Source organism: Zonotrichia albicollis, chromosome 1, assembly GCF_047830755.1.
Source record: "Zonotrichia albicollis isolate bZonAlb1 chromosome 1, bZonAlb1.hap1, whole genome shotgun sequence".
In the NCBI taxonomy this organism is placed as follows: domain Eukaryota; kingdom Metazoa; phylum Chordata; class Aves; order Passeriformes; family Passerellidae; genus Zonotrichia; species Zonotrichia albicollis.
This window is the reverse complement of record NC_133819.1, coordinates 129824170-129851336: the sequence shown is the minus strand read 5'-3', so window position 1 is coordinate 129851336 and position 27167 is coordinate 129824170. Positions and strand designations below refer to the sequence as shown.

General features: G+C 36.2%; 1 protein-coding gene across 49 annotated transcripts in view; it reads left to right on the top strand.

The window, feature by feature from the left end:
* RIMS2 (regulating synaptic membrane exocytosis 2) overlaps positions 1-27167 on the top strand; it is a 457129-nt gene that overhangs the window by 361158 nt on the left and 68804 nt on the right. For 26 of the 49 annotated variants that reach the window (XM_074553869.1, XM_074553702.1, XM_074553734.1 and 23 more), the window contains 2 exons: positions 2558-2593; positions 7595-7695. The exons of 9 other annotated variants lie outside the window; for them this stretch is intronic. In XM_074553869.1, the coding sequence (XP_074409970.1) occupies positions 2558-2593; positions 7595-7695 (137 nt within the window). The remainder of the gene's footprint in view (positions 1-2557; positions 2594-7594; positions 7696-27167) is intronic. 14 more of the 49 variants (XM_026793277.2, XM_014269911.3, XM_014270039.3 and 11 more) reach the window with 3 other exon arrangements.

Below are 27167 nucleotides of genomic sequence, written 5' to 3'. Positions count from 1 at the left end.
TGATGATACTGGTCATATATAGAAAAAAAATCAGATCAAGATTTTTTAGGAGTGACTTTGTCTTCTCATATTTTTCAGTTTGAGACATTTAAAATAATCTTAAAGTGATTTATGGGTTTTCAGCAGTTTCAAGACATTAAGGGTCCTTAGAGCTTTTTTGTTTTGAACACATTACAAACCAAAGCATTAATTGCTTTAGTGTCAACATCTTGAACCTGCTCTGAATTCCTTTAGAGGTGATATATAGGCCCATAGCTGCAGTGAAGGTCTTTGCTGCTGTGATGTTAATATTGCTTTATTTGGTGAATGGATGATATGAGTTTTGTTCAGTTCTGCTGCTTCCACCCAAATCCGATCTTTCTAAATTCAATCTTCAGTCCTTTCTAGTACTTCTTCAGGCAGCTCTTGACAATACATATGGAACCTCAGTTTGAAGAGTCGGATCTACTGTGTTGAGCCTTCTACTAAAAATCTAAAGACTATATCTATTGAAGAGATTTGTTACAGCCCTTCAATCACACTTTTAAAATTCAAGAATCAAAGAGACTTCTATGTTTGCAAATGCTATGATATTAATTTTTATGGTCTGGTTTGAAAATATTTTCCTATATACTTTGTATATCTAGAACAAGAATGAGTGAAAGTCTGACAGATTTCAAACTTCTTTATTTTGACAATGTATTTATTTAAAGATACATGTTTAAAGGACATATAGACATAAGGGTAAATGGACTTCTAGGCCTCTTAAAAATTATTACTCTATATAAGTTTTCTATGTTAAGATAATATTTAGGCAAAGTAAATATTTCTTTTCACTATGCATATGGACCAACCTAGAAATGTCATCATTCTCTCTGAGCTCAAGCTCATGGGTGTTTTAATGACTCAATTCACTTTCTTCTATTGTGCATTATGTTGGATCAGTGCTATTGCTATCAAATTGCTTTCTGCTTTAGAAAGTAATGCAACAATGAAAGTCATTGTATTTGTAGATTATATCTTGGTAACAGCAATTTAAAACTGAAAGAAAAATAAAAATATTTTGGTTGAAGAAAAAGGTTGAAGAGCAAAATAATCTATCATTCTCTGTTTTTTCCTAGCACTATCCACAGCCCACATAGATAGTGAGGCCAGGCTGCCCAAAGGCCAACTCAGAAGAACACAAAAAGCCTTATTTAAAAATGGTGTAGAGTGTGGGGCAGGAAGGGTCAGGGAATGGGAGAAGTTCCAAGAACTGATTCAATAGCCACTGATTGCTGAAAGTGTAGGCTTATGACCTGCCATATCTATTTCCCATTAATTTGCCTAATAGTTCCACTAGAAATTGCCAGCAGAACAATAATCTTGAACCCACACGTGATAGGAAGTCAGATCTATTGGAGTGTAGCATATTATTTATGCTCTCTGTAGGAACACATTTTTCCTTCTCATGATTCTACCTTGCTTGAGTATGATTTCTCGCTGAATTTGACTTCATCCTCTGCTTTGATACCCACTTACAAAATTATATTTCCTTAAAATACAACAACTCTTGATTTCTTCTTCAGTCTGTGTACTGTAAATTGGATCTTATTTTTTTGAGCAATCCTCAATAACCAATAACTGGAAAAATATTTAGTTCTACTAATGCATACTATTTTTGGTGTGTAGCCTGGGGGCTGTTCTATATTCATGGGATTGTTTTAATTGAATTTAATATAGTTTTGAAAAGGAAAGAGAACCTACTTCAAAGTTAATGCATTTCTAATTTAAGTAAATTTCATCTGACTTAAAATTCTTTCACATTATTTACCAAAACTGGATTTCAGATTATTTATGGGCTGCCAAATTATTTGATAGGGATCCAATATATTTTCATTTCTTTGTGACAGATGAATGCCCTGAGCCATTTACAACCTTTGATATGTATTCAGAGTTGGCATCAGTCAGCTGAGTTTTAGTGCATGAACTGGGTTTCTGAGTATTGATTGTAGTGTCTTTGGTTCTTCATAATTTTTAACTCTAAGACAAGTTACAGTAATATCGTTATTAAACCTTTTAACCTGTAGAAGCTATGAGAATTGATTAAACCAAAGAAGATTTAAAGTAATTGCCAAAAGCCATTCTGACACATTCAATTTTTATGCCTGAACCATTAGACTGTGTCTTGTGTGTGCACTGCATAAAACCTACAGCACAAGCAAATTTTTTTTTAACTTCTATTTTTGTGTCATCCTGATTAAGAAAACTGGAAAGTAACTCTACCTGACACCTGCCTTGCTCTCTTTTTCTTGAGTGTGTTAATGATTCTGGAAGTGCACAAAATATCCATGGGTTCCCTTCAGTAAATGTTCAATATCAGTACACAAACGTATACACTAACATACAGTAAATATGCCTCTAGATTCAGAGCACCATACTTGGTTGGTTGACTAAATTCTTCATGTTATATTAATTTGGTGAGTTTGGTTAATGTTTTCCTTTTTAATGCATTTTATATTACTTTTATTATTATTATTTCTGCATTTTTTTTCTCTCCCCTTCTTTTTGCTTTACATATTGCTTTCATTTGTTTTAGAAGAAAAGAAAACAGATCCAGAGAATGGGGATACAGGTAGGGTGACTTATTAAAAATATTTTTGTGTTTTTCTCTTAAGTTCTTTGATCTGTTATGTTGAGCAAAGATGTAGCAAAGAGTTGGAGTGCAATTTTTATGTATTTTATAGATTTCAAAATAGACACTAGGAAATGGAACCTAAGAAAGGACTTTCCCAAATGTATTTCCTTTGCTATTTTAAGGGTGTCAAATAAGGGTGAGAAATGGTAAGAAAGAGACCAGAATCAGCTAAATGCAGATATCATACACTTTAAGATCTCTGTTCTGTCCTCCCCTCTCCAGACATAGAGCATGCTCATCTGCACATGATTTTCTGCTCTATTAGAGGTTTCTGATTTCCAAAATGTCAGTCTTTATCAGACTTTAGTCCCCTCATCAAGAGTTTTTTCCCCATGCCTTAATAAATGGCTGTGCCTCCCAAATTTTCTATCCCTTTTGCCCACATGTATTCAAAACTAAATCTCTTCTAATACTATAAGGGAAACTTCACTCTTCTCCCATACCAGATTCCCTTTAATTCTTTGTGCCACAGATGCCTCACTGTACAGCAAACTCCTCTTCCAAACTCAGTTCCTGCAGCAGGATCTCCATCACCAGCATCTCTAGGAACTAGAATGGTTAGTAAGTCCCACGGCAGAAGACAATGAAAGAATGAAAGCGCAGAGGTCACAGCTGGTTATGATTTTTAACCAGATAGGTTTGCCTTAGCTGGATGATAAGGCCATTTGTTGTTCCTGTTGTCTCTGGTGTGGCTCACAGGCTATCAGCTGAAGAATCTCACCCAGGAGAGTAGCCAGTATTTGACCTGAAGAGAAAATACCAGTCTTTAGCTCTAGGCTGAATTCAATGATGGCTTATCTCCTTGTACAACTATGACTCAGTGAGCAGCTCAGGGGTTAAGAAAAGTTAGGTATTAACCAAATCACTGATTGCAGCCTTTCACTTTAGTGGTGAAGTAGCTGAATCTTATCTTGTCACATCTTAGCTTATTTCAAGTTAAAACATGAAAATAATGTTTTTTACTTGAAGCTGAAGCAGTGATTTTAGTGCCTGTACTGAGTCCTGTTGCAGGAATGGAATTATACAGCCACCACCTAGACCATGGTAGGAATTATGTGGACCTTACCTCAATAGGACTTCTCCCTAGCTTCCAGTTCAATAAAAGAATCAAGTAGAGTTCCTTTTTCTACTATGTTTAATTGGCAATAGTAGTTGGAGTTCAAGCTGGTTGCCTCTTATTTGGGGCCCTGCCTGTTGCTTGTTACTGGATTTTATAGTCTCTATAGGTGGCTTCATTTTCTGACTGCATTCCTGCTCATACAATCCTGTTTGCAGCATCTGGGTTCTTCTCTTCTGATTTACTCCCAGAGCCTCCAGGCACCCTTTTATCTGTGTCTTGAGAAATATCCCTACTTTTGTTTACAAAATACCCTATAGCTAAAGTTGAAATTACAGTTCATTTTCTAGTGGTTACATTTCCATAGATAAAAGCAAGCATCAAATTCACATGGCCCAAGGTTTAATTTACTGTAATCACCAGAGCTAAGCTCTGGCACAGCAGCCTCTCACTGCAGTCCTTGTGGATCTGAGAGATTACAGGGCTGCACTACACAGTTCTTCTGTGCTTACTCTGGCATTTCAGGAGTCTTTGCTCTGTAGTTATATTACTTTCCCTTAGCATATTCTGTTCTGAAAATATGGGGAGTAGCTGGTAATGAATCAGCAGCTGTCTCTCTGTCAGCCAAGAATTGCCTTGTGCCCATGGAAACCCCACTGAACTAACCTTCAGGCCACGGGTATTTAATGCTAGAGAGTTCAAAATAACCAAAACTCCAGAGTGTTGCCTACAGTGCAATGCCCCCAGTTATGTCTGGTGAGCAGCACCAGGCTTTGTTCTTCCCTTCAGTCTTAATTTTTTGCATTCATATGGCTGGAATTTTAGTGTCTCATTGGATAGTTCTGTTGGAGGCACAACTACTGTTTATAAGCAAAATTCTGGAAGGATGTTCATGAAGAAATGAACTCACTTTACCTGGCCAAAATTTGGTTGCATACACTTCAATATATTGTGGCAGCACTTCAGTATATCAGAAGTAGCTTTAACTTTTCTAGTGCCAGTCTTTATAGCCCTGAAAATGTGTTGTACTGGGCTCCAGCTCAGGATCTAATAACACAAGGGCTCAGTCAGCCCTTGTAATTCAGGTGTGTGAAAGCTATGCTCCTACATTTAAAGCACTGTTTATAACTAATGGTTAGATTCAGGTTAGTTCTGGTTTGTTGACTCATGCTCCATGAACAGCTCCTGCCTGCAGTGGAGTCCTTGGGTAGGACCAATGTTCTGCCTTGGTTACCAAACTCATGTTAAAAGCTGAAGCTTTAATGCACTCAGAGGGTTACTGAGCCCTCTAGAAGTATCTTTTCTCCTGCTAAGCCCTCCCATGTAGGTGTGAGCTGAGCAGAGGTTTGCCAGCAGAAGTGAGGTGATGGTAGCCCTGCATTCCCAGCGCTCAGTGTGACAGGCTCTCATGCTGGGCCAGGGGAATGGGCAGTGCCAGGATGCTCTGCAGCCTTTCCTGCTGCCAGGCAGGTCCCAGCTGCTTCTGGCTGCAGTGCCAGCGAGCTCAGCCCGGGGCACGCAGCAACCCTGCACTCTCTGCTTGTCAGCTCCGTGCACAGCAGAGCCAGAGCTCTCTGCTCCTCATGAACTATCCACTGCCCTCGGCCCTTCCGCTTTTTGCTCATAACTGAATCCTCTCACATGTTAAAGACAGTTTCAAAAATACAAAGGAAGTTAGATTTTCCTTTAATAAGATTTTATGGGAATTGAATAGTTTTTTTCAATATTTTTCTGTCTTGTTTTTCTCTTGAGAAAAAATAAGGCACAAATTTTGTTTGTTTTATTGCAGAGGACTCACACCATGGCCTTATATCTTTTGTTTCCCTTTTGAATGGCATATTTTGTACATATCATAGGCAATTGGATTTATGGAAATCTAACTTTCACTTTGCCGACTGATCATAGATAAGAATGAATATTTTCTCAAGTAATTGTGAAGTTTCTAGTTTATGCTCAGGACCTGTTATTTCTTCACTTGCACTTTCCTGAAATTTGGCAGAATGTCTGGAGACAGAGAAAAAATGCCACGGTTTCATAATAAAACATTTAAAAAAATTGAAAAAATGCCCCTTTTTGAGAAAAATGTCTCCTTTCTTACATTACTGAAAAATGACAAGAAGATTTTGATTTCAGCAAAAGATGATTTCTTTATTTGAGAGGAGGCTGGAGTATTTTACTTCAAAAAACGTATGTGTTACTTCTGTCATTGAAAAAAAAAATTTCCAGTGTAACTTTTTGTTTTCAAGAGAAAAAAAATAGAGCTTTTAAAACTAGATCCTAAAAATTTCACTTAATGATAAATTGAGAAACAGAGCTATAGGTTCTATAATAGTTGAGGAAAATTATGATAGGAAAAATTTTATTTTATTTTAGAAATTTTCATCTGCTGCTCTCTCTTTCAATTTATTTCTTCCTATAAAGCACCATTTATTCTTTCTCATTAATTTTTCTTCATTTTAATTTCTCTTATAATTTTTCATGCAGTCTTTTCTTTCATGTTGTAGAGTGTAAAGTTCGAGAGTCAGAATACAAAAACTAGAAGCCAGAGAGTTTATAGAGAACAGAAGAGCTTAGTGTTTTTGCATTCCCACTTCCTTTTACCTCCTCTCCTTCCAGATTTCCTATGAAGCGCCACAACCCCTACCTGGCAGCTCTCACAGTATGGGCTACCACCCCTATTGTTCCCACAAAAGAAAACACAAACTTGAGAGGCCCAGGTTCTGTCCCAAGCCCCACTTTGCTGTTAGATCATTACTTTCAACTGAGGTTTAGAGTTTACACCAGGTTTCTGTAGTACACTGGCACCTAACATTCCCATCTCAGTTCCATAAATGCAGTCCATATTGCTTAATACTTACAATGTACAGAAGCTTCTGTTTATGATTAGCGGGATCCTGAAATTTTTATCCTAGATAACTTTTGCCTTAAAATTATGGATATTTTAGGACAAATGTCATTCAAAAGTAATGCTTTTTAGCATTTGGTGGATAATGATTTATTCTTGACTTATACCAGGTTAAAGTAGAAAAGAATCATACTTATGTGGGAATGATAGCAAATTAAATTATGTTTGAAAATCTTTTCTGAGCTGTTGTCTTCCTCTAATTTTTCTATTTCTCAATCTTCCACCTCAGCTTTGGCACTTCCTTATTATTTTACATTGTAAATTGTGGTACAGTACCAGTTTGTTGAAAGCAGCTACTGGCTGAGTCATGTAGTGAGACCCCATCCCTGACTAAAGCCAATCACATATGTTGTCCAAGATGAGTGAATCCTGGAATTGTTCTTGAAGCTGTGCTTCATTAGAATGTAATACAGTGATGCCACTGGGTGGCTCTTTAAGATTCCTTTAGTCATTCTTTGAATTTTTGGAGCATACTAAGAATATACTGAAATAGTAAATGAAAGGTCTGCTAGTCCATGGCTGTTACTTGATTATTAATTTGATATGTCAGACAATGATAAATGCAGAACCAGAATCTCTTCCCAAAATAAACAGATTATCTTTGCATTCCTCCTTATTAAATAAAAGACTCAATTTCTCTTGAATATTCTTAAAATAATAGAATTATATTCCGTGGAAACACTGTGTTTCATTTATATTGAGTTTTTTTCACAAAGTTGGCTTCATTTGAATTGTGTAGATAATACAACACTTATTAAGATTCTGCTGAAATACTTATCTGCTATTTTCCTCCTGTTGCAATTCTTTGGTTTTCTGCAAAATCACCATTCAGGAACTAAAATTACATGCACAGAACTTAAGTAAATCAAATTTCATCTCTTTCTGCTAAAACTTCCATGAGCATAATTTTAACCTTGAAAGTGATGACTGCGTGTGTATTTATTTTCTTTTTTTCCTTCTGTTTTTAACTTAACAGGTGCACTGGATGTAGAAGAAAGGAATCGCCAAATGAAAATGAGCAAGTACAAACAGGTAGCAGGATCAGATTCCAGGCTGGAACAAGATTATCATTCTAAGGCAAGGGAGTTTTATTTTGAAAAGCAACAAAATATGCTAAACTGAAATATCCAACATCCTATTAGAAAGTAATAGATGAGTGCCAGGTTGTTTCTTCAATAAAATTTTGGAAATGTGCAGCAAAACCCTTAACATACAGTGTTCTTGATTATTAAAATTTAAGAAGGATAAGTTAAAGCAAATGAAAGAACCAGTGTAATTGTCTATCAGAATGAACAATAGTGCCATGATTTAAAAACTCAAAGAAAGAAAAAAAAAATGTTTATTGAGTGACAGATGGCATGAGAGCTATTGAAACTTGCTCATGGCTCTTATATAGTTGAACAGAGAGTTATCTTGATCCACTGAGAACTGGAAGATGCAGTGTTACTTAGCTTAATAGTGGCTTTTTAGCACTTGGAAAAGTATTTTATACATCAACAAAAGCTTTTACCCCAGCTGTGGCAGATGGCCAAGAATCTGAATATCTACGTAGCAGTATAACCTTAAATATACTATCCAAAATTTCCTGCTTTCTGGAACAGGGTCATGTCATATAGAGTATGTTAATTAAAATAATCAAGATATTTTCAATTTAAATTTCTATTATGCAAAACTAATTTAATGTCCTCTAAAAGACTTCATTAATTGAGGTCGCATTTTAAGTGGAAAACACGAGACTTCTGACCTATAAAATTTGGCTGAGGAAACGATATCTGGTTTAGACTTTTATTTCCAGGTTGTTTTTCCTTGCTCCCAGGATTGGCAAAGCTACTGTAAAATGAGACATTTAGTATTTGAATGCAAATAAACCATCAAATTTATTAATTATAAATTATTAACTATTATTATAATTAATTATTTGTTTTGCAGATAATTTAGACTAATACACTTCATATAATTACTTTCTAGAGTGTACATTTCAGTGTGGGAAAATAGCACTTTAGCAAAGTCCATTTCCAAATGGAAAGCCCTACTACTGAAAATAGAATTGACAAAAGCAAAACCACGAAAATGGCTTAAGATACTTTAAAATTCTGTAGATGTGCTGCATGGTTATTTGGGTGTTTTGCAAATGTAGTTTTAACTGCACAAAGCATAGGAATGTTTATTAACATGTAAGAGGGACTTGGGTACTGTTGTGTTTAGCTGTTTTCTATGTGACACTTATGGAAAGTATTTCTATATTGTTGGCTGTGAAAGGTGTTGCCTTTGAGAGGTGAGCGTAACACTGTGAGTGGCCTTTATCGTAAGTGTTGTGATTGTATGCACCACAAAAATATGACTTTATGTATTGTATGTACAACCAGAATTAATCTGCTGATTTTCCTGCTCCCTCAATGCTTAGCTGAAATTTGATTCAGAAGTAGGACTGGTGCAGATTAAATTGGTTCTCATGTAAAGGAGTGAGATGGAACATGACTACCTAAGGAAGTATTTATTACCCTTGTTTTTCCATTTCACCTACACCATATTATTGGGCATCACTCAACATCTTTTATCTCTTTAATTAAAATTTTGCCTTCAGTATTATCGGAATGTATTAAAGAGGAAAATTATAAATGGAATTATTTGATGAATATGGTGGTTTATTTATTGCACATATCAAACAATGTCTCCAGAAATAAACAGTTAATTTATTCTTCTGCTTAAGTGTAGTTTCAATACTTGAAAGTGAGTTTTTATTCTATCAACGAACCTGTGGAACTAGACACTGAATTTTCACATATATGTAGTAATTCAACATGCATTCTTAACATTGTGTAGTTTCAAAGCCATGTGAGAACCATAAATCTCATAAGCCAAGTGAGAGTTCTGTCTTCATTTTTTTACTACCACTACTTCAATTCCCCTTAATTAAATTCCTATATTATCTAGAGACAGAAAACAAGTAAGTAAAATTTATATACCTGGTTTCTACAGAAATTCTTTAGAAATCATGAACTGAAACATGTATGTTGAATGGTGACTGTAATGTTCTGTACAGTGCACAGTGACTTTGATTTTTCTAGACTTCTCAGCTGGCACAAGCAGGCACTCATGAGTGCCATGCCTGAGAAAATTATCATTAAGTAGGCATTAAGCCACATTCAGAAAAGCTAGCACATAGAATTTTCTTTTAACTTTTCTATTTCCTCCTTTAAATAGAAGTCAACAGGTCAACAGCATCTTTATGTCTCTCTTGATTACTTAAGAAAAAATATCCAATATCATTCCTTACTGAGAAGGCAAAAGCTATAAAAATATAAGTTCTATTAAATATTGAAATATTAAAATAGGCACCCAGTGTTGTATCTCTCTAGCTTTGCTCTACCTCTGGAAGTCAGTACTAGAGGCTTTAGAGGAAGGTACATCCCCTTCTGTGGTGCATAGTCATGCATTAAGAAGTTTGTGGGAAAAGTTTAATTCCAGATCTCAGTGTTTTTAGAAGCTGCTGAAATATGAAATTTATTCTCCTTATATTTTTAACTCAGGATTGATAAAGATTGTATCTCTATTATTCTTATACATTCCTCATTATTTTTGGAACAATAATTATTCTGCTTCCATAATATTTTGTATACATTAGTTTAGTAGGGTTCAACAGACATTTCCTTAAATAACTTCCTTCAGAAGCTGCTGAAGTGTGGTTTCAGGACAGACATAAGAAAAGCAAGTAATATATTAACTTTCATAGGAATATTTACAGCTAAGCAGATGAGAGAAAAACATTGTAGGCATTAAGGATGAGGTAAATTAATTTCTGGTATTGGAACAACTATTTATTTCTGCTTATTGGGTACTAGTAAACTTGTACTAAATAGGATATATATACTAAAGTCTGAATTTCAGTGCTGGTAGATGCTGACATAATGGAAAACCTGAACTATATAAATAAAGAAAAAATGCTCAGTAGCACAAGAGTGTTGCACCAGAGGCAAAATTAGCCCTTTACCATACTGTGCTTCTGCAAGCCCAGCCTGATTTGTGTAATTTCCCTCAATTAAAAGAATTTTTCTGTGACTAGTTTATTGTTTGGCATAAGAGCTAAGCTTCCCAGTTCTAAATTGTTAAGCAAGATGTACTCTGAAGAGGGAAGGGCAAGATGGGAGCTGAGCGAGCCACATGCTGGACTCACACAGTTCCCATTTTGTAGAGCTGGTTTCTGGAATCACTTCCCAAACTCCCTCATCAAATCTCTCTGAACCTCTCTGCCTTGCTCCCTGCTTTTCACTCCCACTATTCTGGCAAACAAATTGGTGGTGCTGTGTTTGGTGAGCAGCATCTTCCTCTGGCCGTTCCCACCAGTGCTCAGATGCAGGAATTCCTGCTGACAAATTGAGGATGGGGGATGAGAGAAATCCTGTCATTCCTCTCTCCTTGCCCCATGACTAGATCGTGCACAGTGGATCTGCTGAGGAGAGTTAAAAAGCTGTGTTGTTGCTGAGAAAAAAAGAGAGAAGATACTTCTGGTATAAAGAACCCTAGAAGTGTTTGCAATCAGAGTGAAATCAAGAGAGAATTCTAATAATTCGGGCTAATGTTAGCCCCTACAGAAAGTCTGGTCACTGATGTCAAAGTAAAGAGAGCTGGAATTATGTAGGAGTAGCAGCAGTGACAAACTATGGCTTTCTTTAGGAGCAAAGGTAAAACAGACTGACAACTAGCTGACACACATTTAAACCTCTAAGTATCTTGAGACTCATTTTATTTGTTTTATTAGGAAAAAAAATGACCTACAAAAAGGCAGAGAAATCCAGTTACATAATATAGCAATTAGTAATAGTCAGTAATGTAGTAATTAGCAAAAGAGTATGTTAGACAACCAAGGAATAAAGTTGGGATAAAAGAGGTAAAAGAGCAGATAAAAACTTCACTTTTTTTGCTGAACAAGCTTATTTAGCCAAATGTAGAAAAGACTACATCAAATACAGAATAATACAGAACATCAAAGAGGATTTCCTACTCCACCTTTAATGATTCATATTGATTATAATACTGGAACTTTCTGCATCATCAGATATATGTAAAGCTTAATTTCCTGATAATCAACAAGCACAATTCAAGTTTTAGATACAAGCCTAATTCTCTGTGTTTGGTGTACTATAAGGCATACTAGCATGCTAGTTTGTGATCTTCTAGCCTGATAACAGGATCAAGACAAATTGAACTGTGGAAGAGTCAAGCATGTGTTTAGCTTTTTGAGTAGTGTAGATGCAGCTGCAGCTCTGCAGAATGAGACACTTTTATTCAGCAGTGAATCAAGTAAAACCTTAAGGGATTCCTGTGTGAGAGAATGTGGAAAAGGTAAGATCTGGAGGTGGAAGAGGCTGAATTTGAATGCCTCAGAAGCAGATCTTAATTGTAAGGTCTTGTAAAGTGCAAAAGTGCTGCCAAGAGTTGCCTTTTCCCTCTGAAACCTGCAGGAAGTAATTTTGCCATGGGTACACTACATGCGGAATCCTTTGACCTTTACTTTCAACTGAAAGATTTTGTATAATGGTGGTTTGGAAATCCCTTTGTCTCCTCCTTTAAAATCAAAGCAGAGCCTTACACAGAGCAGCAAAGTGTGCCAGCAGAAACACTTGCCACATTTCTTCTTGAAACTTTTGTGGAAAAGGGAGTTTAACAAACATTCAACTAAAAAGATGTTGGGAACTTTGATATTTGGCTGCATATAAGCTGTATTTAGTTTATATTGGTTTTATATTGACAACTGTTTTAGAGTTCTTGGAGGATCATGAGATGCCCAGTAATAATTTGACAATTTATGATAATTATGAATATACCTCTTTGATCTATAATTGTTTCTTACAGCTGATGCTGTTAAGGATGTAATTAGAAATATTCAAAATACTAAATACAAAATGGAGGCTATTTAGATATCCATGTGCCCTCAAAACCGCTCATAAATTGTTTTGTAGATACTTCTTTTTAATATACCAGTTTAAATTTTAAAATTTTAAGTGTCTGAATAAAACTTGAAGAAACAAAATAATTCTAAAGGAGTTGTGCTGGAGAATAGTTAAGAAAGCAAAGACTAACAAAGATAGGACCACCCACAAATATTCAGTGCAATAAATTTCTGTAGAATGCCCATTCAGCTGAGGGCCCTGCCAGGAGAATTTGGTAGGCTTCCAAAGGGAAGAGCACTGTGTAGTTCCCTGCTCCTTCCCATTGCCCTCCTCTGCACCAATAAGCTCTTGTCTTCAGAAAATAAACCAAACACCAATTACACCAACTGAGAACTTCCCAGGTGGGGAAACATTTTCCTTATTGCCTGTTCCATGGCTTTTGTGCTTTCCTGAGGACTAATGAGTATTGTTATTTGGGCAGAAACTTGGTAGCTCCACCAGCTGGTCTGGAAGGACAGGTCCTGTCACTGCCAACAGCCTGTGGGTGCTCAGGTCATCTAATCCATCACTCATGTCTGTGATCTGGAATGAATTTTGCTGGTCAGTGGCAGAGCATGTCTCTGGCCCATAGTGCTGGTAGCATTTATATTTTCAATCAAGTATTTCATTGTATTTTTAATAGAAAAATTTTTGGGAATAAATTGCTGAAATGGAAGTTCTGGTTCCTATAAGTACAGGATTTAAAGCTCAGTTATAAGGCTCAAAAATATATCTAGATGAAATAAATTCGGAATTCTAGAACTGAACTCTATATACATGGTAATGTAGAAAATATCTCTTCTTTAATTTCTATTTTTATCAAACTGTATTTTGCTGATGTGTTAGAATTAATATAGTGACTTTGAATATAGATAGGGGTTGCTGTGATTTCTAGTATTTTCTTCTTCAGTAAAAGTTTTGGCAAGCTCTTAGAAAATATTTCTGTTGCTGTCATTTTCCTTTTCCTTAAATTTAAGCACTCTTTTTATTTATTTTGGCTTTGATAATTTTTCAATTAATTTTTTTAATCTTGAGTGTCCATGTCACTATCTGAAATTTTTGGTATTTTAAAATTTAGTACTGCGATTACCAAAAATACTGCATTCACATATGATGATTGTGTCTGAAATTTAAACATCTGAAAGGAGGCTGATGCTGGCTGTCTTTAGCTGTCAACAGGTACTTTCTGTTGTCACATTTTCTTAGATTTTGTATAAGCTTCTATTGGTAATCATGTTTAGAAAGAAGAGGTTAAATACTTTATAGAATGTTATTGAAGAAGTACCTTATAATTTCACAATGAATCTCAAAGAGAAAAAATTACCCCAAAATTAAAAAATAAAACCACCATTCTATTTTGGCTCTGAATTTTCATCAGTTATAGGTGTCTACTAGGGAAAAAAAGGGCTTTTCAATCACAGAGAATTGGGTTTCCATTAAAAAAGCACAAATTCTAACTGTAACACAGTCCTGTGTTTTATAGTGATGAGTTAAATATTCTTTTGGAAAGAGCAAGTATTTTCAAGATAAAAAATATTTTAGTAAGCACATAGATCCCTCATATACAGCAAAATTTATATCAAAAGCTTTCTGTAAAAGCCAAATTCAATTGAGCATTGTAACCATTGCTTTAATAATCACATTTTAAACTCACCTGGGAGATGTTTTGATCAACTTCCATCCAGAGCAATCACTGCAATCTATCTTAAATCCTTTTATCCTTTTTATAATAGAATGTATTTTCCTTTCTGAATGGCTTTGTATAGACATGTGAATTGTTAAACTGTTAGTCTTTTTGTTCAGAGCTACTGTTTTTTCATAGTAAACTCAATTATTTCTGTGTACAGTTTTTTATATGAATTTAAACTGTAAAGTTCCAAGATGCTATTGAACTAAGTGGCAATTAGCGTGCAAAATACTGTGACTATGCTTGAATTAATGATTTAAGTTTTTATGAAACTGTTGTTATGCTGATAATACATAAGAAAATCTACAGAAAAAAAAAAGAAAAAAAAATTAACTGGGAAATATGTATTAAATATCTGGGTGCCAAGGTGTGGGATTCAAAAATAGAGAACATATGACGTTAATTGAATTGCTACAACAATCAGGGAACTCTAAGAAACTGGAATAATAACGTGAATCACACCATATTGTGCTGCTTAATTCTGTGCCATGTCAAATGTGTACAAAAAAGTCATTATTCACCTTTGAAGTACAAAAGAGCAGTGGCTCCATGATGGAAACAGGTTTGCCAGATCAATCTGCTAGACTGCTGACCTTGAAAAATCAAGGAGAGTGCGGCACACACTTAGAAAGGACAGACCTGAAATCTCAGTGCAGGGCTTGCACAGAGCCTGTTTAAATGCATAGGATTCAAAATGAACCATAGAATGAATCATAGAATGGCCTGAGTTGGAAAGGACCTTAAAGATCATGTGCTTCCTATCCCCCTGCTTTGGGCAGGGCCACCTTCCACTAGACCAGGCTGCTCAAAGCTCCACCCTGCTGTGTCTTGGTCACTGGGGCATCCACAATTTCTCTGAGCTACCTGTTCCAGTGCCTCACCACCATCACAGTAAAGAATTTCTTCCTAATATCTTATCTATTCTTTCATTTTAAAGCCATTACCCCTCATTCTATCACTACAGAGTCTTATAGAAAAATCCTTTGCTGCCATTTTTTACTGAAGGCTTCTGTAAGGTCTTCCTGGAGCGTTCTCTTCTCCAGGCTGAAGCAGCAGGACCTTTGTCTGCTGCACAGAGGGTGGCTTGGAAGGGATTTGCAGGCTGCCCTCACCTCACAGCCCTCCTGGGACAGCCCCTGGAGAGCTGCTCCTGTGGTTTAGCTGGAATCCTTAGAGGAAGGATTTGCCCAGAGATTGCTGTTATCATTTGTAACTCTGACTATAATAATGTTTTAGTGGTCCGGATGTTTTATTCACATCTGGGAGTGCTCCTCTTTGTTAAATAGGTTGATTTTCTTTGATAGCAACCCCAAAATTATAAATGAAAATTTAACCAGCTTATCAACTTTTTCCCAAGCAATAGGTTTGTGGTTTTGAGGAATTTTTGCCTGCTGATACATGGGAGAGAATGCTATGTGTGTGGGTCTATCAGATTTCTCTGTGGATTTTTGATTCTTATTTTAGTAAGCACCTTAACTATCTAAACTCTTACAGTTATTTTTCATTGATATAACTGTGGCTTCAAGCACCTGTACTGCAAGTAGCTCATGTGAAGGATTTAGAGAGGTGTTCCACAGAGCCATTATTGTGAAAAGTTGGTTCTGCACAATGGAGCTAATCAAAGTGGGGTCAGGACCTTGGAGTCTCAGCTCAGCATAGGGAGGTTTTTGTAAAGCCTCAATGCCTTCAACAACACTCACCGTGAGAATGTTACCAAGATATGAAATTACCTCTGTGTCCTTTTTAACCTGTGGTATTTACTGCTGTTTCTGGGAAATAAAGGCTTTGCTTACAAGAACTAGTATTTTTTAGTGCTAGGAAACAGAATATTTTCTTTAGTAATTTATCAGGAGGAGTATTATCCTTCCCCTGTGGATGGAAATCATTGTTTTACCAGTGATTTCATTGACAGGCTGGAGTCAGTGAATAATGGCAAGAAATAACACAATTTTGTCTGAGGTTCTTCTGCTTGTTCTATCATGGTAAAATTATTCTAATATATCTTGTTTCTTCAAACTGTGTAAAATCCTTGAAGGATGTTATATTTGTTGCAACATATAGAGCATCTTAGATGTATTGATTTCAGAGAACCAGGATACATAGTTCTGCTTCTGCTCTCTCTTGAGTGACATATACCATCATGTAAAAAACAATTCTGGTGATTTGCATAGTTCTGCAGTTTAACCTGAAACTACCAGCTAATTAATAAATTAGCATCTGAACTTTAATTAGCATCTGATTTTCTATTTTAAAAAAATCAAAACACTGTGACATAGAGTTCTGTAAGTAAGTGACAAAACCTTAAATTAATTTCTGGCTGACTCTGAGTTTCAAGAATTGTAAAGAAGCAGATTGGATGATATTTAGGAAGCATTTTAAAATGTTTCCTTTCCCTAATCTAAGCTAGTTTCTAGTCACATAAACTTGGGAAATATTATGTTAATGCTATTCTGAGGAAACATTTATAAAATTAAAATAACTTCAAGATCTGAAGTTATTCTAAGAATTGATAGACATTAAAAACCTTCAAAAATATTTACAGAAGTTTTGATCTCAGAATAGCTCCAATCTAAGTACCTGTCTTTTGAAATGAAATAAATTCTTCATGTGGTTTCAATTGATATTTTTAAATTGGGTTTTTTTCTGCAAATGTTACGTATTATTGCCCTACTGTTTAAGTGATCTCTGTGGTGAAGATGAAATTGTAAATAATATGAATAGATGTTGCATGTTTTCAGTAAAAGTGAACTCAGATTAACCTTACAAACAAGCAAAGGTAAATCACAGTATTTAAAATGAGATATGGGAGACATAAGTAGTAAATGTTTTCTAATTACTCCCTCAAGGACAATGACTGGGAGAAAAAGAGAGTTCAGTTTTTCTGATCTGTAGGAGCAGTTTGCTTGCTCAGGATCTCCCTGCAGCCTTTGTTTTGCTAGTTGCAATAAAACAAGAGTAAAGCTGCTGAGGAAATATGTTTTAGGGAAAATAATGTTTTCTAAGCAGTTTACCTTGTTTATGGATTGATAAGGAAATTATGGTATCTATCTTGCAGATTGGTTCCTCCTTTAGCTTGACATGAATCAGCAGAAAATTTTCAGGAATGTTATCAGCTGAGTTTGCATTTTCTTAATGTAAATGGATTTTCCAAGATGCATCCTAATAATCAGTGAAAACAAAACATTAAGAAATAAGATTATGTCATGACCCCTCAAATCATGCTTGATTTTACAGGCTATCCTCTGATATCTGTGGATTTAAGGACTTGGAAAGTGAAATCATAGACGTATAAAGATATGTTTATATCCTGTTCTTGAACAATTGTGGCCTTAGGCACTTCTGCTTACACGAATAAGCACTCACCAGATGGCCATGTGTCAATCCAGCTGTTCTCTTCAGCATGAATTCTTTTGAAGGTGCTTTGTCCCAGGACAAATTTGGTGAAAGGCATATTAAATGTTACATAATGAAGGTGGGATTAAGGGGAAAGTTCTAATTTCTGTTCTTAAGTCATCAGGTATGCTGAAATAGTTAACAGGCTTGTGGGTTGAAATAAAATGCAATGAAATAGAAATTCTGTGATAAGAAAAGATGGTTGCCTTGCCATCTTTTTTATTTCATTTGTACTTGCTTTCGTGAGACCAAAGGACTGAAATCAAATTATGGAAATAGATTTTAAAATCCAGGTTAATGTATAAAAAAATTGCATAAACTGCATATGATTTGATGTCCTAGCTTGCGTTTGCAAAGTAACAACTCAAAGAAGCCCAAATTAGGTATAACAACCATACAAAAATGTGGTTTTTATTTTTTTTTAAACAGGAATTCTGCCTTGTTACTCTTTAAAAAATAAGCTGTTGACTGCATTCCAGGACTATATGAAGTGCAAAAGATTTTGAGTGCAGTGGTGGCAGAAATGGCATGTGAACCACTTGAGGAATGGAAACAAATACAGGAAGCATGCTTTGATTCATTTTATCCAATGTGAGGAGGATGTAGTAGTGTTAGAAGAGCAATGAGGAGCAGAAAAAACAGAGTTATCACTCAAACTGGACCCATTGAGCAAGTGTAGGCTCACCAGGCTGTCCTACAAACATTCTGAAGTTCAACAGGACTTAAAGTACTGGAGATACTGTCAAATGTAATTGCACAGTAAATTGGGATGTCCCTGGAGACCTGTCTTTTGCAATTGCCATGACTGGAACAGCCCAGACTTTTTAAAGTGAATTGTGTCCATGGTGATGCATCTTCAGGAGTCTTGACGTGGTGCTGTGGAATGCTAAAGGATTGCTAAAGGATTGCCGGTGTCTATGTAAAAAAAAATTCTGCCTTCTGTGTAAGGCAGAGTAGTTAATATGTGGCAGTCAAAAAGATTCAGGGAAGTGTAAGAAGATGTTCTTTAGAGTTTATTACCCACCATCACATAGCCAGACTGTGGACCCATTTCTCTAAAGTGAAACTTGGTGACTGACTTCTCCCTGTTTTAAATAGCAATTAAAATTCTGGTGGAGATCAGCAATATGAAAGGGAAATTGGATAGTAAATGTTTCAAAGAAATAATTGGAAGATCTTTGTTTTATTTTCTATTTTGTATACTTTTCTGAATTCCTTTCGCATGGAAAAGAAGGAGTAACTGTTGGATATCCTTCTACCTTTAAGTATGATTGCAAGGTTCTTCCTTTGAAGCTCTTATTTGTTCACCTTCGTATTAGGTGGACTCATATTTCTTCAAGATCTTGGCCTTTTTTCAAGAAATGTTGGGTATATTATGGTTAGAGAAATGCATTCTGTGCTTCACTTTCAACTTGATACAAAGCATCAGCTCTTGTAATAAGATGAAGTGCATCCACAGGGCACATGAGATTTTCTATTCCTTGTAGTTATATCAATTATAGCTGTTTCACCCTAGCCATGTGCTGTACCTGCGTCTCTCCTTTGCCTCACTTAATCTGTCAGAATCACCTCTATTATTCCAGCTGTCAAAACTCCTCCTAAGCATCTCAATTTCATTGATAAATAATAGAAAGCTGTTACCTTCACTTTTAAAGATGATGTCTGGTTATCCAGTAGATGAGGCACACCACCAAAGGGGTCCATAGTGTTGCTGTGGTGTCTTGTCCCACACTTCAATTATGTTTATGATTTGATGTAGAGGGTCTCTCTATGTGTAATTATTTTAAGGTAGCTTTTGAAGAGATATTAGGAGACACCTAATATCATAAACTTGGCTATCATAAACCCTTTATTTTCATTCCAATATGTAGCACAACTTAGATTGCCTTTTAAGAATTTTTTGTGGTGATGATTATAATTATTCCTCTCTTGATTTGTCCTTTATCTTAAGCAACAGTTTTTCACCCACTGTGTTTATCAAAGAAGAGATGGGATTTTAAACAATGCCTTTGTGATTTTGAACAGTCTGGAATAAAGTGGTAGCTTTATATATTCCAGCTGAAATTTTGCAGTTCTCTCTCCCTCCAAAATTTTTTAAATTTGGTCCTGACTTAAAGTAAGATTAAATAATAACATTTAGCTCCCTAGACTAGATGAAAGAATCTTTCTGAATTAATTCTGCATCAATAACAGCTTGATTTCAGAACAAGTATTAGAGCAGTTGAAATTAGAGGTTGCCTTGATATTCCAAAAGTCATATATGAAAAAAACCCATGAGAGAAAAAGCTACTTGGTGTTTGAAAATTACTGTAGGAACATATTCTTTTGTAGGAAGACAAACTTGTTGGCAAACTAATTTTCAAGCTCACTTAAAGACACAAATACTGAAGAGCTGCCTTACTGCTCCTACTTAACCAAATATTTACAGGGTCTGTAAATTCTCTTGAAGTAATGACAGAATATTTTCTAGTGCTCTCCTGTATTTATATAACATTGTGCCCTTTGAAAGTTCTTTAAAAAATTTAAGCCATGTGCAAACATATGTGAAGCTGATGATTTTTTGTCTTTTGATTTGGCTTGCCTCTGGACTACTTCCCTCTAGATTTCCAGTTGTCCCTAGGCACTGATACATTGGGGACTTCTATATTACTTCTGCCCTTGAAGTTTCAACTTCAACTCCTAGATCAGCCTGAGTAATTTGGGTTGGAAAGGACCTCAAAATCTGTCTAGCCCAACTTTTAGCAGAGGTCCAAGGCAAGGTCAGCGTGACATCAATACAGGTCCTCAGGGCTTTAGCTGGTCAGGTCTTGAAAATATTCAAGGATCAAAACTCTGGGTAACTTGATCCATTACTTCACTCTGCTTATGGTAAAAATGGGCCTTATACCACTCAGAGCTGCTGTAAATTTATTGGCTCTGTCTTTTTGTCTTCTTCCCTGAGAATGACCTGGCAATCTGCTGTTAGGTACTCCATGGCCATCACTGCTCAGTCAGAACGAGCCCAGCACCCTCAGCCAGCTTGGCGGCCTTCCAATAAACTTAATCTAGTTTATCCATGTCAGTGTTTCACTTTGGGTCTCAAAAGTGCTTACAATATTGTAGATGCAGGCTAGTGACTGCTGAATAGAGGGGAATAATCTCTCCTCTTGTTCAATTTGTGCTCAAGTCAGTACAACCAAGGCTTCCCTTCTCTCCTGCAAAGGCCCACTGCTGACTCGATCTTTTTCATTGTTGTTTTCCTTCCCTAATTTAGCTGTAGGATGCTATTTGCAGCATTGCTTAATTCCATAATAAAGTCAGGTTTTAGGAACTCCGTAAGGCTGCATATGTGAGTATTGGTTAGTGAAATTGATAAATAGATGACACCACACAACAAAGGAAAGGATGTGAAAACTTTTGAAGAAAGTTTTTTTCACATGGTCAATAAAAATATGAATGTTCCTTTTTATTGATGTTTTAATTGGTGGTCTAAATTTATTGGAAATTTGGATGGTTTAGAAGGTGAGTTTGCAAATCAGATTACAGTCAGTTCTTTTTCTTCAAGGTAGAAGTAGATTGGAATGTTTTGAATACTGAGGAAAAAAGTCATTGCATGAGGAATGGAAGTGATGGATGAATGTATAGAGAACCACTGTACAACCAGCTAGATTTAGATTTATGGTCCAGGCACTGTCCTGCTCAGAAGCAGCAACACCATAGCTCTCTCCTTTATGTTAGTGCAAGGCAAGAATGCCAAGAGAGGTGCACAGACTCAGGAGATCAGAGGGTGCTGATTACAAAGCAAGAACTGGGTGAAAGGAGAAAAGTTGGAACAATGCCAGTGTTCCAATGACTCATCAGATGTAAATTATAGGGTTAAAAAGTATGATCCAAGAGTAAGAAATAAAAAAGAGGAAGATAGGATAGGATCCAGGACTACAAAGCAGAAGACAGGATCAGCAGCCAAGAATTAGTCTAAAGTGGACTGACTGCAGCTCCATATTGAGAAGCCCAAGGCAACTGTGGATCTCATTATATACCTAACATCTAATGCAAGAGCAGTGCAAGAATTAATGTCCTGAGGGACTGCTGTGTGCCGTGTGATAGCTAAAGCAGAACTGGCAAAGGCAGACCTGACTGGCTGTATCTCAATTTTCTTGATTGATCTTGACAGGAGTGGCAAATGTAAACACAGATTATTGAGCTGGCTATGTATAAATTATATAAAAGGGCAGATTAATCATAGCCTTCATGTTGAGTTTGTGTGTATGCAAGCTAAAGATAAACATATGTACTCATCTGTATGTGATATTTTGTAAAAATGTCTGAATTTTTTGCTTTATATAAGTCTAATGTTATTGCTGTAATTGTTAGTAAGTATTTGGCTTTAATTTTAATGGCAGACTTCATTAGGCAGCCATTAACGAAACTTTTAGAAAGAATCAAACAATCCAGTAACATTTATTCAAATAATGTGTGGTAATAACTAAAATTTGCAGTGCCTTTAGAGGTTGTGAATTCACACCAAGAGGTATACAGTGTTTCAAATTGCTGTGCTCTGGCTGCTTGAGAGCTTTTGTTAGTGAGCCAAAGAACTATTGAAATAGTCCAGAATGGTTCTTTAATCTTCTGGTAGTAGCACAACAGACAATTGTCTGAAACATCTTCCCAACATTTTGATCACTGAAAACATTGACCAGATTTGTATGTCCCTATGTAAATGCTAGCAAATAAAACCTGATGAGTAGACTATAAAAAAAGAAAAGATAATAAAATAGAAAGACATTTAGAAATCTCTGACAATGTCAATTGTCTGGACAACTGCATGACTGTATAGTCCAAGATAGAAGACTGGTAACAATAGAGTAAAGCAACATGAAACACTTTAAAACTCCCTTTGAACTAGAAGTTCCAAACCATTTTCTTTGCAGAAAAAAGAGCATCAATGACAGAGAAGATGCTGCTCTATGTGTCCTGTCAGCTATTTACTGGTAGTTCACCAGGAGGTCAAAATGTTTGCAGAGGTTGTTGTATTAGGAAGCAGAGTAGGTATTTGTTTTTCAGCTTTAAAAATAATGAATTTTTCACTAAAGGACAGTAACCTCTTGAAGTTAAAAGGCATAGGTACTAACACCTAACTGTCCTTTTGTTAGGCTCCCTAGCTGATTATTCTGCTAACACATATAAAAATGCTTTTAGAAACTTTGGAATACTTGTTTAATAGAATCTGTAATAATGAAATTTTTCTCATTCTTCAACACTGCAAAATAGGACAAAACCATCTTACTATTAAAATTTCAAAAGCAGCTTTTAATCAATCCCTCTGCTTTCAGCAGACTTCCCATTTTTGAAGCAGCTTGAAGAGGTTGGGTTGACCGCTTACTGGGTCATAAAGTCCAGAATATTACCTTTATTATACGAGTCTTTATTGGGGTGGAAATGAAAATTTAGCCATATTCCAACACTATTTCCAGCCTTGAGAAAGTCAGGAGATAATTTTCCTACTGTCATGGCTGGCATTTAAAAAACAAACAAAAAAAAGAATCTGAAAGAAACATTTTAGCTAATCTTTATAGTGTGCAGGTACATGTCACCTCACCCTGATAATCTGATTGTTCAACCCAGGGGAGGTGTGATGCTCATTAGTGTGCTTGCACTCATGTTTTCTGCTGAGGGATGCTGGAGCACAGAGGGTAGTTGCTGGGTGATCAGAATCAGTGGCCATGCTGACCCAGCCATGGGCACTGCAGTCCCCTGTCAATGTGCAGTCAGATTGTGCAAATCCTACAGCACAAGACACAGGAACAGCAGTGGAGAGGGATGGAAAATGGTATCTGTTTTTCAGATATAATGGGGGGCTAGCACTTGGTTAAAAATTACTTTTTCAGTCCGCTAGTTGATCTTGTCATACACTGGGTGACATTTAGGAAAAAAGGAAAGTGAAATTTGGAGGAAGAAAGAAATTTGCATGTGAAATATATGATGTGATGCCTTGGGGCAACTTTAACCACACAAAAACTGAAAAAGCAGTAGCACAAAACTGAAAGAAATGATTGCATTTTACAGTTGAAGTATATGACACGAGGACCAAATGCTTTTGAAAAAATCAATATTTGCACAGTGAAAGTGCAATTTTACTCTTGAGGCAGTCAGCAAAGGAGCACTTCAAAAGCTGGCTTGTATAGAACTGCAATTTAAGAAACAAATTCGAAACTGAAGTGGCAGCATAGCTTCTCTCCGACAAGCAATATGGCTCCTTTGGTCTTCTGTGCTGGAGTAACAGAAACACTAATGTGCAATACCCTACTGTAATCAGTTTCCTAAACAAAATTAAGTCAGATATAAGGTTAAAAGTACACCTCAGCAGCAGAATAAAGGGTAATCAGGAGCAGTTAATGAGTGAATATGAGGTACCTGAACTTTGTCCAGCAAGAAAGACAATTTAATTTCATTTACATTTAATTTACATTTTCTTGGTGGGCAGCATTTTTGTATATATTAGAACCAGTAGCTCTAACTCAGACAAGGTACAAGACACTGTAATTCAGACAAGGTATAAACAAAACCTTTAAAAAATATTGTATATTGAGACATTCCAGTTTAAGGAAAGGATCAATTAACTTTCCCAGTTTTAATCTTAAAACATCCTGAAGCTGTAACAGTCAAATAATGTTTCAGTGACATCTGTCTCAAAAAAAAGCATTTAATAGGAAATATCTTTATATACAACTGAGAAAAAAGAGGCAAGGTAATGATTTGATGACCTTTTCCACATTATATTTGTAAAATTATTTACTTTTAGGTTGCTTTTCTTGCCAAAACAATTCTCAGTCTTCATTCTATATCACTAGATTATTACTATTGCATGACTAAAAAAAAAATAAAACCCAAACCAACACAATAAGAGTTTTTTTATTTATGGAAATGTCTGATTTGTTATCTACATCACATTGCTATGTAGTAGTTTAAAAACTGACATTCTCTAGGTGTAGAAATGAAACAGAAAGTCAAAACCACATATTTTTGACACTTTGTGTACTGCAGAATGACTCTCGAACAACTTTGTGCAGTGCTGATTCTGTTTGTGACTTCGCGTTTAATTTAGAAGGGCTCATTTCCATGGGCTGCTGGACAAGCTCAGTGTAGGATCTGCAGGTCCTGTTATTCTATGAGTCACCACACCTAATTGTCTGTCCCCCAACTGCGATAGGATTAACAATTCCATCAATGGCTTACTCGTGGTGCTGTGTTTCCCCCAAGCAGAGCCACTCCAAAGCAGGAGCCCTGCTCACACCGGCATCCATGTCCTGCTGTCCCTTGGCTTGGTGGGAGCCAGTGGCAGCGTGGCCATGGCAGCACAGGGCCTGGCACAGCAGTGACATCTGCCCAGGGCTCAGACAGTGCTGCAGGCCTGAGGGCAGCTCTGCATTGCCTTTTCCATGGCGTGTGGTGGTTGCACAGCACACCCGGCTGCGCTTCCCAGCCTTGGTAGCTTTAGGCTAAATCAGCAGAAACCACATTCATAACCTTGTCTTAAATGAAGAATCATCCTTGGGAAGGTTAGGTGGGGAGACAGGACTCAATACATGACCATTTCTCTAGGTATATTATTTTTTATTTCTCTAAAGTAGTTGTTCCTTTAAAAGGATACTCCTTTTATTCTGTTATAATGTTCCATTATCTCCAATGATCAGGACAGCTGTTTAATCATTGCTTTTACATTTCCAATAAAATATGTAAGTAATAATAGGTAGTAGCTAAATAGTTGCTCCTTTAAAAGGATACTCCTTTTATTCTGGTATAATGTTCCATTATCTCTGATGATCAGGACAGCTGTTTAATCATTGCTTTTACATTTCCAATAGAATATATAGGTAATAATATGTACTGTCTTCTTCATCAAGCAAAAACATGAATGGCATCAATAGAAGCAGTCAGTAAATATTAAAACTTTTGAATGTTATAATCACAGAGGTACTCTGAGTTTATGGGTGGCTAAGTTCACTTTTACATTTAAAGGCTGTGTGGGACTTGAGTGGTTGTTAATGAACACAAGTATGGTAAATTAGTACAGATCAGGAAAAATGATAAAGATTGGCATAGAATGTGCAACCATTTTTGTAAGTGTGGAGTTAGGGCTATGATTGGTCACTCTCTGCAGCAGACGTACAGTCTAACTTGCATGAGCATTTTTGTCTTGTTCATCTCCCTGTCTTAAAATGAGCAAAATAACTTACTATTTCTACAGGTAAAAGTAATTTCTGAGAAAGGCACTGAAATGATATTTTGAAATCCTATTCAAATATATCTGAAATCCTATTTAGATATTGCACAGTCTTTCACACTATTTCCCAGGGTAACATTCCTTGCAAGAGAACAAAAACAAATTATCTGCGTAGTTCACAAAAGACAGTTCTTCTAAATCTATAAAAAAGAGACCAATTTAAGAGCTAAACCTGGACACCCTTCTCTTCCACAGTACTACACAGTTCTGCCATTTTACATTATGATTTCTTTTCTACATGTGGCTGAGTACTATGTTGCTATTCCCAAGAGTTTAACAAGCCACTGGTGTGTTGGGTAGATTATTTTTTCCTATTGTTTTCTTTCAGTCCTGTCTGTGCTGCTCTTCATCTGTACTGCTCTGTGCTGTCTTATTTCCAAAGAATCACCTGGTGATCATTGACAATTCATCTTGAAGTACTATTTTCCTGAAAAGGTTACCAGTAGCAGCCCATCAGATTTCTGCATACACAGGCATGCCTGTATATAAAGAGAAGGAAGAATATCTTTCTGGTATTTACTATATTTATATATAGTGCCATGCAGAGTGGCACAGACTTAACATTAATTTAGTGTAATGTGTAACAAAAACAAATGTCTATCATATTTTATTCAGATCTAACCTGAATACTGCTGCAGGATACTGTTTATATTGTATGGGCTGACTGGTGATCACCAGTCACCTGCCAGTTCTATGTTTGATATTACTGTTAACCAGCTCTAATACCTTTGCAATCTTTTAGTTCCTCAGGCAAGTGTACATTTTCTCTACGAATCACCTCTAGTACACTCCCATCCTTTCAGACTTCTCAGTCCAGTAGTTCAGCAAAGTGAGGGTTTGTTTGCACAGCTGCAGCATCACTTTGTCTTTTGATTTGATAAACTTATCTATCTATTTACTTGGAAAAGAAAAAAATTTATATTTGTCAGTTAGAAGTTCTTGTAAACAGGCTAGGCCCCAAAAGAGACTTGTACTTTACAGATAGCATGCAGCACATTCTCTCTCCTGTTTAATCTTTCATGAGCTCAGTAATCATAGGCAAGTCACTAATCTCTCTGCTTTCCTTTCTGCACTGGTGAAGCAGTTGTGGTAAGAATATTCTTTGAGGGTTTAGATGTCTTTTCTAAGCTTTGTGAAACTTTTGGACATGCTGGAAATTTTGTACAAGTTGAAACTGAGGACCGGGGTAGCAAAGCAGACTAAAATTAGTAGATACCAAGACATAACTTCTGTTCTGTATCAGGGAAAAACTTCCTTTAAAAGTTCAGGCAGTTTA